We start from the raw sequence: 18,304 nt of genomic DNA on the forward strand, positions 1-18,304 counted from the left end.
AACCTAGAACAGATGTATGACTCTCATTGGATAACTGGTTGAACAGGATTTCAAATCTATCCGCGGGTGGAAGTTCCCTTGCTCAGTGTCCAAGCGTTACACCCTCTTAGTGGTGGAAGAAGAATCAAATAAGTAAAGTAGTAATATCTAATTGTGAAAATACTCCATTACAAAATCCTGCATTCAAAACCTTAAATAAAACAAAATGTACATAATGTATGAAAAGTAAAAGTACTTATTGTGCTGTAAAATGTCCCCTGGCAGTGTTACACTACACCCCTGATTACAAAAAATGTTAGGATGCTGAGTAAAATATCCTTTTTGACCTATATTCAATTGCCTATATGACCAGATATTTAATGTCCAAACTAATAGCCATAATTTGATCCTCTGTGGCTCTGCGTGGGAAGCATCACAGCAGTAAAGCTGCGTTTCATTTACCTCAGAAGTCGTAGCTGAGAATGACGTCACACCCGAGTTGACCGCGTTCCAGTACAAGTTGGAAAACTAAGATGTTGTTAGCAGGGTCAGCCATTATTAGCAATACCAGTTGATAATGAGGCAATGTGCTGTATTTTGTGCATACAAACACCATGGCCACACCTCCATGGATAGAAATTGGACAAGACTGTGTGTGTACGACTGTTTTCATGAGAGACAAATAAAGCTGTTGTGCTAATAAATGATGAATTAACATAGCTTTTGCTACTGTTGATGCACCGAGCAGCCATACTGGATTTTGAGGTCAGTGCTGGTAAGGCTCTTCTAATGTTTCGAATCAGAAATCCAACTGCAGGGGGTGTTTTCCAAATGGAAACTCAGAAATTGCAACTCTTTCACCTTCAGTTCTCACTGCTCCTCCTGGTCCACTGCAACTGGTTTCCACATATCTCTACCAGAACTGCAAATGCAGTATTGTGGATGAGCCTTGTAGGTGATTATTCTCAGCTTTTTTAAGTGTCCTTCTGCTTAAGGGTTTGCAATAAATGGTATTCTCAATCATACCTTTGTTTCCTTTGTAAAACGTAAAGTCTTGACAATGCACATGCTGTTCCATTGTGAAGGATAGTTAGTAGTAAAATGTTTACATCTCAGATACCCAGTCAGGCCTTCTCTGTAAAGTTTCTATGTGATTACTATGTGTCTTTCCCACAAGCAACCTTAGACAATCTTTCATTTCATGTTTCATATTTATTTTATATTGTGCTCACACGAGGCATTTTCCTGATAAAGTTAAATCCAAAAAAAAGTAGTATTCCAGCCTGGAAGCACTGGTTGCACTGGACTCATTGGGAATTAGCAACATGAAGGTGAGTTGGAAGATGGGGGGGAGGCAGTGAGAGCCCAATAGCACATTTCTGCCCCGATGCCCCTGAATAGGATTAGTCCGGCCGTGAGCAGCATACACGGTGTGTGAAGGACAGTATGTGCGTGCGTGTGTGTCTGTGTGTGTGTCTGTCATGTCAAAATGCTCACTCAGCTGCTCTCAGCTCAGTGTAGACACTCTGGGATCAGAGTGGAAATACTGCTGACATAGCGGTGTCCTTACACACGCAAGGCAGCAGAACGACATCAACAGAACACAAAGCAGAACATCAGAACATGCAGCAGAACCGGAGTCACACAGCACTGACTGACCGTTTGACTCAAAGATGATGAGGAGCACAAAATCCTGATGGTTGCCAGCATAAAAACCTAAAAAGTATATATATTATGTATTGTTAAAGCATCTAATCCAACACCCTCAAATGCACCGTGTAATCTAATTCACTTTCCTGGAGGGAAGAAATGTTTTTAACCCTGTGGACCAAAGAGCCCAAGGGTGCATCCTCACCCAGAGACTCCCTTTAATCAGGCTCAATTACTTCGGATGGAAACGTTCAAAGTGCGACCACCTTAAAGAGAGCCTCTGTTTTCTTTCCCTCCCTCTCTTCTTTTACTCCAGAGGAACATTTACTGGAAGCACTCCCTTAGCCAATGCTCGGGGGACGCTCTAACAAGGCCCTGATTAGGGCTGGATTTGCAGCTTGCTGAGTTAATGTCAGATTGGCATAAAGAGTCCACGTGGGACCAGTGTGGGTGCAGGCCTGGGACCTGATTTGCGCACCCTCCTCGCCTGTCAGGGATAATTGTTTAATGAAAGCGAAGGGTGTCCCAAATCCTGGCAGAGAAGGCGAATCAGAGAGGTCTTTAGTCAGAGCTCAAGGTCTCTCTTCAGGGACAAGTGTTGGTATCTCATTCTGCTTCAATGAGACTTTGCTGTGGAATTAATGCTGGTTTCATAATGTGGCTGCTGAGGAACAGACTCAGCGACAGACTAAACAGATCTTTGAATCTATGGTCCCTCTTGTTCAGCACAGAGTGTGAGTTTAGTGTGAGCGTAGAAATGTGTGAAGGACAAAAATGCATTCAACTGTAGTGAAAAAGCAACTTAGTAGATTTACTCAAGTAGTTACAAGTAGATTTATTCACATTTGTTTGCTACTTTCCACTAAACATTGTACCTCTTACTCCACTTCATTAATATGACAGCTGAAGTTCCTGTTAATATGCAGAGTAACAATTTGCATTAACAACAACTTCTAATGTGTTCTTACATAATAAACTACCCAGAATAATGAAAATAGAAGTAGATCAAATAGCTCCACTCCAACATTAAAATGCTGCTTATGTACTGATACTTCATTAGTGGATTATTAAGATCTGTGAATGAATTTTGCCATATTGGAACACTCAAAACTTTTACTTAAGTAAAAGTAGCAATACGGTTTAGAAATACTTTGTAACTAGTAGAAGTCCAGCATTCAAGATCCCTTAGTAAAAGTATACAAGCATCAAAGAAATGTAAAATTACTTTTCAGAATCATATACAGTATATTATATTGGATTATTTGATTATTGGATTATTGGATATTGTGTCTTCTTACATTGTTGGCTGCACCTTTAAATTGTCCATGTCTCCAGATGGTTCTGGTAATCCATGGTGTCTGGTTGTGGAAACAGTCCCCACATCCAGACTCCAACAAAACAGTTATATGGTTGCTTCTCCTGAACATGGGCAGCGCCACTCTGAATGTTGTATAGAAGTGATTCACAGCAGTATCAGGACAGCACCTCACATTCCTACCGACACACCAGTCCTCATTCACCAAGCACATGCCTCCTCTCCTTGTCTCATCAGAGTCCTCTGCTCTGTCAGATTGGCAGATAGAACAAAAGTCTCCTGGTTAAGTGGCACTGTGCGAGATTTAGCCAGTTTTCAGTGGATCACAGCATAATACAGTCCCTGATATTCCGTTGAAACTGATGCGACATAGAGGTCGTCCAGTTCATTTTCCAAGGCCTGTGCAATGGCTTGCAGGATGCTAGTTCAGGTGGTGCCCATTTTCTCCATCTTTTCTTCGATGTTTATTGATGTTTACATTTGAAAACCTCGACCTGGCTAGCTGGCAGCTAGCTAGCAGAAATTGGCAGGAGGAGAGTTTACAGACTGGTGAGTTGATTTCCTCATCTTGATGAGTGGCTCTCAGCCTCATGCCCCACAGTCCAAAGCCAACTAGAAAAACAACCACCACCACTTGCAAAATAGACATAAAAGCATACATTGAGCACAAAGTTAGTGGAGCTGGCAGACAGGTGATTGGAAATGTCCGCACCTACATCACCTCTGCCACCAACTACTGCACCTCAGGAGATCTGTCTGCTAAACCCCTGAACTTTGCAGACGACACAACAGTCACTGGCCTCATTCAGGATAGTGACAAGTCTGCATCAGTTTGTGGTTTGGATCGGCCACCAAACAGGACAGGAACAGATTACAATGGACAGTGAGGACTGCAGAAAAAAGCATTGGTGCCAGCCTGACTTCTGTCCAGGAGGTATACATCTCCTGAGTCAGGAAACAGGCAGGTCACATCACTGCAGACCTTTCACACTCTGGACACATCCTATTCAAACTTCTACCCTCTGGGCGCTCCAGAGAACACTGTACACCTATAGAACGTACTTACGCACTAACTGACTTCTGAGTTAGTGCTCCGCTAAATTGAATGGGAGTAAAATGATTTAAACGCACAGCTCTTCTAGACTTTTGAGGTATTATTGGACCGTGGATTAAAGCCCGATTGTGAAAAGAGTTATTTTGTGTGGGTAGTGATGCTCAAAAAACTGCATCCACTGATTTACAGACGTCTCTTTCACAATGTAAGTCTAGGGAAAAGTCTTTTTGTGCCCAGTGGCATCAAATAACAGACACAGAAGTTGTAATTACATTGTGTGGCAACTGTGAAATTGGCCTCAAAACCTGGCACATATTCCGAGGGATGTTTCAAGCCTCTAGTTTGGCATTTTGGCCGTGGCTATCTTGATTTTTTGGCACCAGAAGGGGCCATATGTAAAGTAGCGAGGGGCGAGGGGCTCACTCATAGACTGTGCTGATGCATTACAGACCAGAGCATGTGAGCGGAGCGGAGCGGGTGAAAATTTCTGCTCCTCGCTCACAGACCTGTCACTTTTCGCTGCTCGTCCGCTCCGCTTGATTCTGTGCATTCTTCGCTCCACTCCATCATAAATTTTATCCCGCTCCACTCGCTCACCACTCCGCTCAAAAAAACTGCGTCGTACTACCCTAACCTGTAATCTTCTATTCACAAATAAAACATGAGCTTGGTAGATTCTCCGGGGAAGCCCTCTCCCCTCTCCCCGCAGTTAGGGACTGTTCTACACGGTACTGCTGTCGGCAGGGTGGAAATAAGTCAAAGTGTGGAGGAGACGGACCGGGTTAAGCGGCCGACCTCCGGGGAAGCCCTCTCGCCTCTCCCCGCAGTTAGGGACCGTTCTCCAAGGTACCGCTGCTTCTCTTCTCAGTTTCTTTTCTGAAGTACACAGTAAACTCCATAGTTTTGAAAGAAAATAGTGTGGGTGTGCGCAGGTGCAAAGATGCATTCTGGATGGGGCATGAGCGACCAGAGCGAAATTGGAGCGAGAGAATAGCCGCTCCTCGCTCAACACAAAATCCTTCCGCTTTCCGCTTCCCGCTCCGCTCCGCTCACATGCTCTGTTACAGACAGCCTGAGACTCGAAGCCGCCCTGGCCTAATTTATGCGTAATTTTAAGCCTTAATAAAATGTTAACGGGTGAGTTCTTCACCACTATACAGTTGTCATGAACAGGAACATGAGCTATAGAGACCAGAACTGTTTTGTACCAGGCTGTAAACATGTTTATTTCTGCTGTTAATGTGGGCATTTTAACATGGGGGTCTATGTAGATTAGTCTGAGTGGGTGGAAGTTCGCTGCATAGATCAGCCTCTCATTGGGCGGAACGAGCCACCCGCTGAAGTCCCGCCCTACCACCTCCAGTTGTGTAGCAGTTTTCAAGCGCACCGTTGCTGTGGCACCGCCAAGAACGATTGTGATTGGTTGGAAGAAATTAAAAAAAGCCGGGGCGTTTTTTCTCCAATCTTAAAGTGAGAGTCGGCGCAGCCAGATCTTTCTTTTCTTGAGAAAGGTCTGGTGAGCGAGACTAATGGAGATTGACTGGCTCCTGGAGTCAGCCTCAAGTGGCCATTAGAGGAACTGCAGTTTTTGGCACTTCTGCTCTGGCTTCATTTCTCAGCTCTGCAGGTTGCTGCTTGTGTCCGCCAAAACAATCAGACACAATGAACACTTAACACAAGTTTGTAGTGTCAAGACGATCCCTGTGCAACAACCCTGTAACACCAAGCATCCTGCTTACCAGTATATTATAGATTTTTAGTTTAAATACACACTGTAAATATCTGCCATACATTATCTAAACACATTGTATATATTGTCATATCCAACTACTTCATGGGTGTAGGCAATGTTTGTTTAAATGTATATATTTCTTATTATTATTTTTGCATTTCTTTTAGAAGTAAAGAACGCAAAGACCTCTTCCACAGCTTAAATTCATTCAAATGATCTGCGAAGAATCTGCCTTATCTACCTTTTCACCTGTTCTGGTTTACTTTCTTTTTATTTATTTACATCATTATACTCTCTGCATCAAACCTTTCATTTCTCAAACATGCTTCAACATGCAGCTACTCAGCGGCTCAGAGACTATAAATGCTGAACTAAGAGCAGCAGAAATCATCCTGTCCAAACGTGTCTCTGACCGGATCATCTGAGTATCTGACATGTGGCCCGGAGGCCTGCGAGAAACATGATGAGGACTTTTTTCACAAGGAGACATCCAACCTGCACAGGCACTCTCTCTCTGACGTTGTCGGTTACATGAACAGCTGAGCAACATTTTTCACCCACATCATCAGAGCTGCAGGTCTCGATCCAAAAAACAAAGCTTAGGCTGCTCACGATGCACTGACACAGGCGTAAATGTGGACGAGGGTAGACTCTGACAATGGAAATAATTTCTTTGTCTCTGCTGTTTCAGATGATTCATTATTTCATAAGAACAAGACATTGATGAAAGCTATTTATATGTCATATTGAACATGGGAGCAACCTGTGAAGTATCTTTGATGAAAGTCAATGAAAGAGGAAATTGTTAGCTCAGTGACTTAAATTCAATAGTAAAAAGTCTGAAGCCACTCAGGAGATTTCACTTTAAAGCTATTAGACAGGCAAAACACTAAAAGTAGCAAAAAATAAAAAATTCATATACATCCTCTGGTTCCAGTGAGATGCATGCAGGAAGTGCAAGAATGTTTTCCATAGATATTAAGTAAAGTACTCAAGTAAAATTTTGTTAAGCACTTGAAGTATTTCTGTTTTATCTTATATCTTATATTGCACTTTTTACTCCACTACTTTTACAACTATGTTCACTGGTCGGATCAAGATTTGACATAAAAACATTAATGATATGCTCATAAAATTAATCTAAGATTAAACTTGTGGATCCCAAACATTTTTTTGTCTTGTGACTTCTTACAAGCGAGTAGTTTGAGCCCCTTATCAGCTTCAGATATCTATGAGTTGTTAGCATAGATTTCCCCTCAAAATGTATCACTTGGTTTAATTTAGATAACTTCAAATTATTCAATATTTCATATAAAGATAATGATTAGGAAAAAGGCCCCAAAATGAATACAAACTTGTGTATCAGAACCACATTTCTTCTTCTCCCTCCCAATAATCATCTAACGACCCTTTGGGGGGGGGCCCAATCCCGTTGTCTGGAACCACTGGATTTAAGTTAACTGTATGTAGAGTACATAAAAGTAGCGCAACCTTGAGCAGCTCCAACAGTTACATGCAGCTTATATGTTGATGCATCCGTACTAACAAACTGATAATAATATGTCACTAACTGGAGAATGAGTTCTTTTAATTTTGGTACTTTGAATACATTTTGCTGATAATACTTTTGTACTTTTACTTAAGTAGGATATTGAATGCAGGACTTTTACTGGTAACAGTATTTCTACATTGTTGTACGTACTTTATCTAATTAAAGGATCCGAGTACTTACCCTATAAGAGTATCAAAGGAAACAACTCTAATTACTGGGTCTTTTAAAACAAAACTGTATTGGCCTCAAAAATCCAGTATTGGTCAGTCTGCAGTACATTCTCAGTTGCGGCTTCAAGTTCCCACCTCACACTTGTTTCAGTTCCATAATAGACCAGGATTGGCTTTCAGACAAGTTGTAATGTCACAAAAGCCTGCTCATATGCATGTGCACATCTAAACTCAGGATTAAGATGAGTACAGAGATCCTTTCCTCCTTTGACAGAAGTGTTAAACTCTCCACATAGATCATCCTGCACAGTGAGGCTCAAACACCCAAGCAAAGGAACAATAACAAAATACACTTTTTGACTTTTAAGAAACACTTTTAAATTAAGCAGCAATAAGTACCAATTTCTTGGTACTTTTTTTTATCCCCCTTTCACTGATTACCAGTAAGTTTTAGACTTTATTTTAAAAATTTACTGATTACTTTTACAGCACTCCATGGTTTAGCTCTCAGTTACATTGCTCAGCTACTGCTCCCTTACGGGCCGGAGTGCAGCCTTAGACCCTCTGACAAGGCTCTGCTGGCTGTTCAATCAAGTCCAAGCTCAAAAGGCACCTGGGCCTCTACAGTCAGGACCCCTGAGCTCTGAAACTCCCTGCCTGAAGATCTGAGACTTACAGAATCAGTGACATCTTTAGCATCACCTCTTAAAACTTGTTTTAAAAAAAGCATTTTTTTAATGATATTGATATTTGATATGTATTTCAAACATGTAAAAAATACATGAACATACAAACATGCAGACAGACAGGCAGACAGACAGAAAGTAATACTTCCAAGTAATGAAAAGCATAATATAAGACCAAATTGTCAGTGAATAGTTAGTTTGATTTAAACATCCAAAAAGGATTGGGAGGAAGTATAAACTTATTAAATCCCACCCCTTTCTTCAAAGTCATTGAGTGAAAAGAAACAACTTCCTTATATAGATAAACTGACACCTTGGACTTCTCTAAATTTACAGTTTTTATTACCATTTAACTTTGCCACACAAATATAACCCATGTAAATATATATTAATGACCAAATATCTATCATTCAAAATATTAACCTGTCTTAGTATGTAATATAAATTACTTACATATATACCCTAAAACTTCATTTAAAAGCCTAGTCCCAATCAAACGCCCAGTCCTTTTTACTAGACCAGTGTGGCTGCACATCATGACAACTAAATGCCTGTCTCAATTAGACGCCTGGTCTGGTTGCCAAGCAGTTAATTTTTTTTTATCAAGGTTCTTCAGATGTATAAAACCAGATTGTTGGCTACCTCAAATTATGAGTCCAGTCCTCAATGACCCTGGATATATTCATATTCCTTTAGTCTCGTGAGGGTCCACAGATATAAAGAATCAAAAGGGTTTTTCAAGTAATATTCATAGTGGTTTAAATAAACAATTTGACTGTATTTGAGCAACAGTTTTGTGTGAAAGGAATTAAAGGCCTGTCTCGTACAGATGCCTGTCTCAAGTAATAATGTTGTTGCCTACTACATTACTTTCAGGTATATTATTTCCATTTTAAATCTGTATTGTGTGTAACTGTCTGATTTTACTTCATTGCATTCCTGAAATGATTTTTGTTCCTGTTTCAACCATGTAAACCACTTTGTTAGGAAACGTCCTGTGTAATGTTTCTTCTTCTTCTTATTATTATTATTATAATTATTAGATGGTCAAACCATAACTGATCTGAGCCACAGATACACCACAACGTGACAAGCTGTTAGTGGTGATAAAGACCTTTGACCAGCAGGGGGCGACAAACTCCGCAGAGGGAGAGCAGAGCTGCAGGGAGCTGTCCTTTCAGCACCACACACGCACGCGGGCACACACACATCATCTGTGTGCTCATACCGCACACTAATTACATGGAAGTCGATCTTTAAAACAATAATAATAATAATAAATTCAGTGTTGACCTCATAAATTTTAACCCTCAGCTTGAACAAAATCAGATTCCAGATTCATCCTCGTTGCTAATTATCATTCACTGAGACCATCTAATCAGAGGATGACACCGTATCTGCCTCTAAAGCTGTGATCTGCAATCATAAGATCGCAGTTATTAATGACAAGAGAGGGAAAAAATAAAATAAAATAAAAGAAGAAGAAGGAGCGAGATAAGTGGAGCCGCAAGTCGGACATTTAGTGAGATTACTTCAGGGGGTGGACATGCGTGAGAGAGTGCTGCAACAATTGGATCGGACAATAATAAGCCTTAAATGCATAAATCTCAGCCTGTATGCACAAATGCAATTCAGTCATCCTCCATCTACCCAACCAAAGAGAGAGAGACATACACAGTGAGAGTCCACCATCGCTACACCCCCTCCTTCCGCCCCCTCCACTCACAGAAACGGAATTAAAAAATCTTTAATATCTTTCCAGCAACGAGCCTCCATTGCTGCAGCAGGGAACACACACACATACACACACACTGTGGGCCTTTCAAAAAAACGAAGAAGAAGACGAAAAAGCAGCCCGCAGATTTCAGAGCATCTTCCTCACACTGACGTTACTCATCATCCGACAAAAGGGGGAGAGAGGCTGTAACCTGAATGTACTGAATGTATAGCGCCGCTGACATCGTGACAACACCAGCTCTGTCTGTGGATCTGTGCAACTCGCTCTCCTGATTGTGTAATATCTTTTTTTTTCTTCCTCTTCTTCCTGCAAGCGGCCAAACCTGCATCCGAGAGGAGAAACAGAAGAAGAAGAGGAGGAGGAGGGGGAAAACAGACAAGGGGGGATTGCAACATTCATCAGAATTTATTTTTCTTCCTATTACATGGCGCAAGGGCTATACAAACGGGACCGTCCTGGGTGTGATACTGCCACGGTGAATTTGGATATCCACGCAGAAGCGGCGGCAGCAGCATCCTCCTCCATCCGCGGTGCAAGCATCCTCGGCTGCGGCGGCGCCCACACCGACTCCTCGTCCTCCTCCTGCCGGCTCTATGTCGAGTGATGGTCGGCTTGCCTTGCTGGATGCTCCCCGCTCTCTCCGGATCGTCGACGACCGAACCTCCTCTGACCGCAGACCCCCATTTTCGGCGGAAACCTTCCCAGAGCTATAGGGCTACATATGGAAACTGGGGATCAAAATTTTAGGAAAAAGGAAAATCTACGCGGTTAATTTCTTTCTTTTCTTTCTTTTCTTTTTTTTTTTTTTTTAGGTTTTTATCGGTTTCTGTTTTCTCCCCTCTGTGTGTGTTTTTTAAAGCCTGCTAATTAATTAATTTATTTGTTGAGCCTTGATTTCCTCATTCCACCGTGTGTAGGGTTGTGAGAAGCCAGCGTGATATTTTCTTTTAACCCCACAATAGGTCGTTATAAAAAAAAAAAACACCCCGGGAGTCGCTTTTATTTCTCCACAGGACTTGAATCCGTCCATTTGTTTCTACTAATATGACAGATTCCCTTGCTGCCCTTCATTTACCTCCCCACTTTATTATATCCTTGCTTCCCCCCTTTTTTGACTAACAAGACACATTAGAATAATAATATTATTAATAATCTTTAGAGGTTTAGGTATAATTCTGAATTCTCAATGTTATAGCCTCTGACTAAAGTAACTGTAACTCACTGTAACAGACATATTGAACTGTTGTACTGTAAGCCTGCCATTACTCTTAACACCGCCCCCCCTCTAACCATCTCTGTGCTCCGTTTGAGCTCATGTTAATTCAGCTCTGTGCTCAGCTGTAACCTTTACAAGTTTTTTTTTCCTCTCGCAGGCCTGTAGAGAATAAACCTCACTTTGGTTTATCTCACTTCCGTCTTAAGGCTGCCACTATAGGAGATAATTAATCCTTTAAAGCTCAGTGTTAGTCTCCATACATCTGCAGCTGGAGGCCTGCTGAGGTGCTGTCATCTCCTGCACACCTCATTCCCTCATCTTTCTCTGTGTATCAAAGTAAGAACAGCCAGAGAGGAGAGACACCACTGCCTCTTCCTCTCCTTCCTCCCCCCCACCAAAAAACCTCCATCCTCAGTTTTTCTCTTGTTTTGGTCCTCACCCAAACGCAACCATAAGGTTCCTACCGCATCCTCCTCCTCCTTCTTCCCTCTCCTTCCGCACGAGTATATCCCGTTTTTTCGGTTTGGTTTGGTCCCGCAAATTTTCAAATATTTACTTCCTGTACATCAAGAGGAAAGGGGGTCCCCCTTTCATGGAATGCGGAAACATGGGTCTGTTCGACCGCGGAGTCCAGATGCTGCTGACCACGGTGGGAGCCTTCGCGGCCTTCAGCCTCATGACCATCGCGGTCGGCACGGACTACTGGCTGTACTCCCGCGGCGTCTGCAGGTCCAAGTCCATGAGCGAGAACGAGACCAGCAAGAAGAACGAGGAGGTGATGACCCACTCGGGCCTCTGGAGGACGTGCTGCTTGGAAGGTAAGAGGAAAAGACTCTCAGCTAAAACTTTCCCAACAGGGTGTCACTTGTGGGGTTTGAAGCTGTCAGGGTCTTCCTGGCAGCCCACTACACATGTTCTTCTGTGCTTTCCTCCCATGCCACTTGCAGTGTAAGGATGCTCCTCAATGCCTCTGAATCCCAACATGAAATGCACAGCAGGGTTTGACTGGAAATTGGTATTCAATGGCGAGAGTGCACCCATACTCCTAAATTCCAATGCACACAAGGTTTCTGTCTTTGGACGTTCCTCAAGAGAAATCTGAGTGGTTATTAACAGGACAGACAAGATGAAAAATACTAATTCTGACATCTAAAAGGTGTTTCTTGCACTGACAATTCATAAATTTGTCACAGTTAAAGATTGCCTCATTCTAAAAGGCTGAAAGGATAATAAGCAGATAAGCAGGATTCTGTTTTGGGAGGACCACTCAAATGTTTTGTGAGATAAATCAGAGGGGTTGCATTCAGCTAGTAGGAGAGGAGATAATTCCTATTTCTGCTGCCTTCATCATCCCTCATCTTTGTGTTGTTCCTCAGAAATCTAGATAGTTTCACTCATTCCCGTCTCTAACGAAACAATCTGAGCAAGAAAAATCACCTTACATTTGAAATGACACACGCTGGGAGACACTGCTTCATTTCAAGGGCTCACAAGCCAACTTGGACAACGACCATCAACGCTAAAGCTCTCCACCTAAATCCAGATTAATATAGTTCTGTTAGCGTGTTCAGCTCCTGCAGGCAGGGTGAAGCAGGTTTCTGGTTGCAGCCTGAAGCTGTTGCATAAAAGCCTCCCACACCACTCTGGAACAGTTTCTCTAGTCAGACGTTAGAGTGTAAATAATGAAATAATAACACAGTCAGGAGCTGTAGTTAGGGAGGAAGCTTCATCATATATCAGCCTGATATATTGGCAAACCAATACACTGGTCTAACCCTAATTAAGGGACGCTGCAGGGGCTCTATCCAGTTAAAGAGGATGTGACAGAGGGCCGGCAGTTTGGACAGGGTGTTTATTTTCATAATGAAGCCCCAGAAGTAAAGTCATGGTAGCAGAGGTGCAGCCTGCTGACCTGCCTGACAACCTCGATGATGACGGGGCCCCGGCTCTGCTTGTCACGTGACCTTCGACCCGAGATGTCGAGCAGCCTCACGTCCTGGACGCAGGTTTTCGAGACGTCTGCCCCATCAGACGGAGGCAGCGTGTTTCCTGTCGTGTGTGTTCCAGCGGAGGCGTTGGGGTGCTGACTTGGAGTGTGGCACTTTAACCTTGTGAGGGTGCAGAGCGTTACAAATCTGCTCATCTTCTTAGCTGTGAGATCCTGAAAAGCCTTCATGCTCTTCTGGCTCCTGTGATGAGCAGTCAGACTCTGTGCACCTTCTGTTCAAAGCCTAATAACTGGGTTTGAAGTGGCAAGTCCAATTTAAAGCACCTAAAATCAATATTTTTACAATAATAATGTTTTAAATGACAATGTGTATGCTATGTGGCACTGTGAAAGGACTCCCCTTGGCTTTATGGAGCTTTATAGTGGGTTTCAGCTCGTTGTTTAGCTGTTCAGCAGCAACTTTACTGTTTTGGTTCACTTTCAATGCTCTTATAGAACTCTAAAAATCCTCATTGTACATTACCTAACAGCAGACAGACACAGTTAGAGACAAGCTGGTGAACATAGTCGAGCATTTAGCAGCTAAGGACACAGATGTCTTCCTCTGGAGTAGGTGGAGACCAAAACAGCGCTAGAGGAGTTAATACTGGACTTACATTAATCAGGTGGACACAAACACGTCTCCAAATGAAAGATCATGTTGCTCCATATCTGCTGGATGTGTGAATGAAGCCCCTTTACCACTGCACAAAAAAACATGCTAACATCTAACTTTTTAATGTAATTCACACCTGGGTCAAATGACTGCGGTAGTTATGGGTATTTATCGTCTCTGGCTCCAATCAGCATTGATGGAAACTCAACACCAAGGCTAATGTGCTCATTTTAGCCCCTTAAACAGCGAGATGCAATGATGCACCACCACAAAATACTGTCCGTCTCTGCCCAAGCAGCACTCAAACATCATTCCAAATTGGTCTACACCAAGTTTAAAAGAGAGACTGAATAAGTAAGAGATATATGAAAAGAAGCAACCATCGTGAAGTTTTCACTGGCCTTCATGCAGCTTTCTACTGTGTATTAACCTGTTTTCTGGCCTGTCTGTGACGTTGAACATGACACACCAGTAAAAAAAACCCACACACAAACACACAGAAAGGCATACTTGTCTGCTGCAGAGCTGTGCACCCGTGCCTATTTTTGGCGGGGTTTTTTTAAAAACCTGTGTTCACGCACTTATTTTGGTGTAAAAGAGGCACAAGCAACTGTTTGCCAACAAGTTCACCCGATCACCTTTAAAGGTGATGATGATATGTCAATGCTGTGTTCACAGTTTGTTTCTGCTGCCCCCAAGTGGCCAAAAAAAGAAATCAGGTATTGCAGGTTTTAGGTTTGATTAGGTTTAGGTGAGGGATAGGTCAGGGTTTGGGTCAAGAGACCTTTGTTGTTATCGTTAAAAGAACAACCATGTGGTTACATTTAGGGAGCAATGGCAGACTTGACTGTTGGTAGGAAATGGGAAATAAACAGTGGTCCCTTGTATCAGAGTCTGACATTCTCTTGAGAGGACAGTCTCTACCTTTGAGTTAGTCTCGCTCACCAGACCTTTCTCAAGAAAAGAAAGGTCTGGCTGGGCCGACTCTCACTTTGAGATTGGAGAAAAAAACGNGAGAGGCTGATCTCTGCAGCGAACTTCCGCCCACTCAGACTACCTTTAAGTAGGACTTGGTATCAAACCTCAGTACTTTGTGATGACCGCATTGTGTCCTCGTCGATATCTGTCCAGCACCAAGAGTTGGCTCTGAATGCTTGTTCGGGTTCTTAGTCTTGTTTACAGATTCTTTGATCAATTCTTTAAATTAATCCGGCAAAGTTTGTGAACTTCTCTTTGTGTTTAGACACATTTAAACACTGATGTATTTGAGACCTCTGGCCCAGTTTAGGGGGCGGCTGTGACTCAGCAGGTGGAACAGGTCATCTAGGACAGTAATATCAGCAAAATGGGCTGAAAATATCAAAAGTAAAAGGACTCATTCTGCAGCAGAACGTCCCCTGTGACTGATATATTATCATATCTGGCATTAATAGGTTGTTAATACTGAAGCATCAATGTGTAAGCAGGATTTCACTATTGTTGCTGCTCAAGGTGGAGCTAGTTTTAACTACTTATTTAGTTAGCTAGTTTGGTCCAGTGGTTCCTAACCCAGAGGTCAAACCCCTTTAAAGAGTTGTGAGATGATTAATGGTAGAAGAGAGATGGAAACGTGAGTTCTGCTTCCCATATTTTGTGAAGAACTGGATAATTTTACTGCTTTGTGGCTTGAACTGTTATTTAAATGAGACCGTGTGATGAGTTTGCAGGTGAATGTCTCTTTGGTGGAACGACTAATAAGTCAGACATCTGGATCATGACAAAAGGCCCCAACTTGGCACTGCTTTTTGTCATAAGCCAAAAATGTTGGAGACCACAACAATAAACTGTATTTTATAAGCTTAGTACTTCAAAACAGCACTTATTTACTTTCTAGCTTTGCCACTTCCTTGTATGGAAGCTTGTCATGGATGAACTGAGATGCTAATTGTAACATGCTTTGGATCAAATGTATAAATAGGCTCATTTGCTGATTTGTTAAACAAGAGAAAAAGAGTTCCAACCAAGCAGAGTGAGGTGTGAAAAAAAGTTTTCATTTAGGCATCTGAATGTTCCAGGGGCAACGCTATCAAAAAAGTTGAATTGGTATTGAAGTTGACTTCTGATTTACACTTCAGCTGTTCCTGAGAAGCTGCTCAGGTGTCAAAACCAGAAAAGTGTGGTTTCACCGGTACGACTCCAGATGTGAGTGTTTCTTGCCTGAATATAGAGATAACACTGAATGCTGATAGTGTGCTCCGGTGTATTAACTGTTCCTACATTAATGCACATGGGATTAATCACAGCTGGAGTGTAATTGTGACAGTGACTGGCCTTTATCCCTGCCAGGCCATTATTTAATTGGCAAACCAAACGGCACAGAGTCAAGGCGAGATCAAAACATCACACTCTTGGCTCGGCGTGTGTGTGTATGTTGCTTTTGTATGGGCACAATGAGGCCTCTCCCTTTGAATCCGAGATCAAAATGGCAGGAAATAAACCCAGATTTGTCATTTGTGATTCATGAATGATCCCCGGCCCAGAAAAGGCAAGGGAGTGGAAAAAGGGGGCCAGTGCATTTACTTACCGGGGTCAGATTCATTTAAATTCTAATTCAAATGACTTCCTGCTCAGGAAATTGGGTCTTAAAAAGCGAGTACATTTAATTATAGGTAGTTTGCACATTTTAAACCAAAAATCGGAGGGGTGCAGGGGGGTTGGAAAATAGAAAAGTACAGAGCGGATGCAGCTGCAGAGAGGCAGAGATAAGCAGGCTGCAAATTCAGCCTAGATAGTCAGGAGGAGTGAAGTTTAACATTTCAGATGTTAATTAGGCTTCAGTTTGCAGCTCAGCTCAATTAATTCAAAGTGCAAAGATGACTAGTATTCATCTTTCCCCCCAGCTCTTCTTAAATGAAGCCTTACTGGTGAGCAGGCAGCGACTGATGGTTGAAGCCGTCGCTCCGTCCTTATCGCAGCAGAGAACACAGACTGTGTGTTTGGCCCACACATCCTGCACAGAGTGGACACAGGTGGGCGACGGTTTGTGTTTGTATAACCAGCTACTGGAGAGGAGAACCTGTGAACAAGCAAAATGGGAATACCCACACTGGGTGCTTCATCACCTCGACCTCTGCTTCGCTTACTGCTCGTCAGAGAAATAATCTCACTGCTGGAAGAAGAAAGGATTGTGTATCTGGTGCAGGGGCGTAGGTTTGGTTTTAGAAGTGGGGGGTGCAAGATGAAGTCAGATATATATGTGTCTGTATATACAGATATATAATGAAAGAATTATCTGGGCCAATCTGGACAGATTTTAATTGATTGTATCAGCTAAAATAAAATCAGAATCTCTTCTTTACTGAACTCTACTGGGGTTTTGTACACCTCGGCCAGCTAATGTAGCATTGAGCTCTACACTGCATTCATTCTGTGAGGAACTTGGCAACAGGCCAAAATTAGATTTAGCTATTGTTGTGTTTGTATGCTCTGTGAGCCGGTATATGAACCTGTCAAATATAAAGTAGTTAGAGCAGGAACCGGCTCCATTTTGAACAATTTCGAGTGTGTCTGTAGTTTCAACAACTCCAACAGAGTGGTGGGTCTTTTCTGTAGCTCAACGTGATCTCATCGCTACTCGTCATATTGTGACTCTCAGGCAGAAGCCCCTGGCATTATTACAGTGACGTATGATGTATGGTGTGTATGGTGGTGTAATGTCCCTTTTCCACCAAAATTAGGGCATATATGCCTGTTTTTAAAAGCCAGAAAACCCCTAAAAATAGACGTTGCAGCATCGCAAACATGCCAAAACCTGGTTAGTAACCAGTAAAAAGCAGCATAGAGGCTAATGAAAATATTACAGTGGTTAATTATTTTTTATGTCTGTTTCTTATTTAGTGGCCCAGTGTCTAATTTTGAACAAGCGCTGAGTGCTGCTTGGATGGAGATGGACAGTATTTTATTGCGGCACCTTGTTGCATTGCGCCTAAGAAGGGGCCACCCAGGTGTTGTAGTTCCATCACTGCCAATGGGAGCTGAAGCCAATAAATACCTGTAACTCCTGCAGAGTCATTTGTCTTAGGTGTGAATGTTGACTGTAACCTTTCCCATTAAATACAAAAGTCAGATGTTAGTGGGTTTTGTTCAGTGGAAAAGGGGTCTTAGGACAAAGCTGTGGTTGATGTTAGTCACGTGAGTCGACTTTCGTGACAAACAACTGACTAATGACTAAAAACTGACTAACAACTCACATGACTAATGACTGATATAACAAAAAACTCAGTGCTGACTCTTACTTTCACATGGGACACGAACACAGGTCTCCTGAGTCAAAATCCTGTGCTTGTTGGACCAATCAACCTCTTCTCCACCCACCCTAAGGGGACATTCTCGCTGTTTATACCATGTCTGTTGCTCTGATTGTCTAATAATGATGAGGATGGGTTCACATTGGAGTTTGTTGAAAGCCTGGTGCATCTCATGCAGACGTTAAAGGGTGCCACTGCCCAAAAGACATAGTTTGACACTCTGGGAGTAAGCACAGGCTGTATAGCTGATACCGTCAACGGGTCAGGTTCAGGAGTTTCATTTCCCCAGCAAAACATCCAAACATTCTCTGGTTCCAGCCTCT

At 42.5% G+C, this 18,304-nt stretch overlaps 1 protein-coding gene across 1 annotated transcript in view; it reads left to right on the top strand.

The window, feature by feature from the left end:
- The first annotated feature begins 9,599 nt into the window (after nt 1-9,599).
- Nucleotides 9,600-18,304, top strand: part of cacng2a (calcium channel, voltage-dependent, gamma subunit 2a) — a 91,209-nt gene continuing 82,504 nt past the window's right edge. The window contains exon 1 of the mRNA XM_050070063.1: nt 9,600-11,910. Coding sequence (XP_049926020.1) covers nt 11,685-11,910 — 226 coding nt within the window. The 5' untranslated portion in view covers nt 9,600-11,684. The remainder of the gene's footprint in view (nt 11,911-18,304) is intronic.

This window comes from Epinephelus moara, chromosome 18 (assembly GCF_006386435.1).
Source record: "Epinephelus moara isolate mb chromosome 18, YSFRI_EMoa_1.0, whole genome shotgun sequence".
Taxonomy (NCBI): Eukaryota; Metazoa; Chordata; class Actinopteri; order Perciformes; family Serranidae; genus Epinephelus; species Epinephelus moara.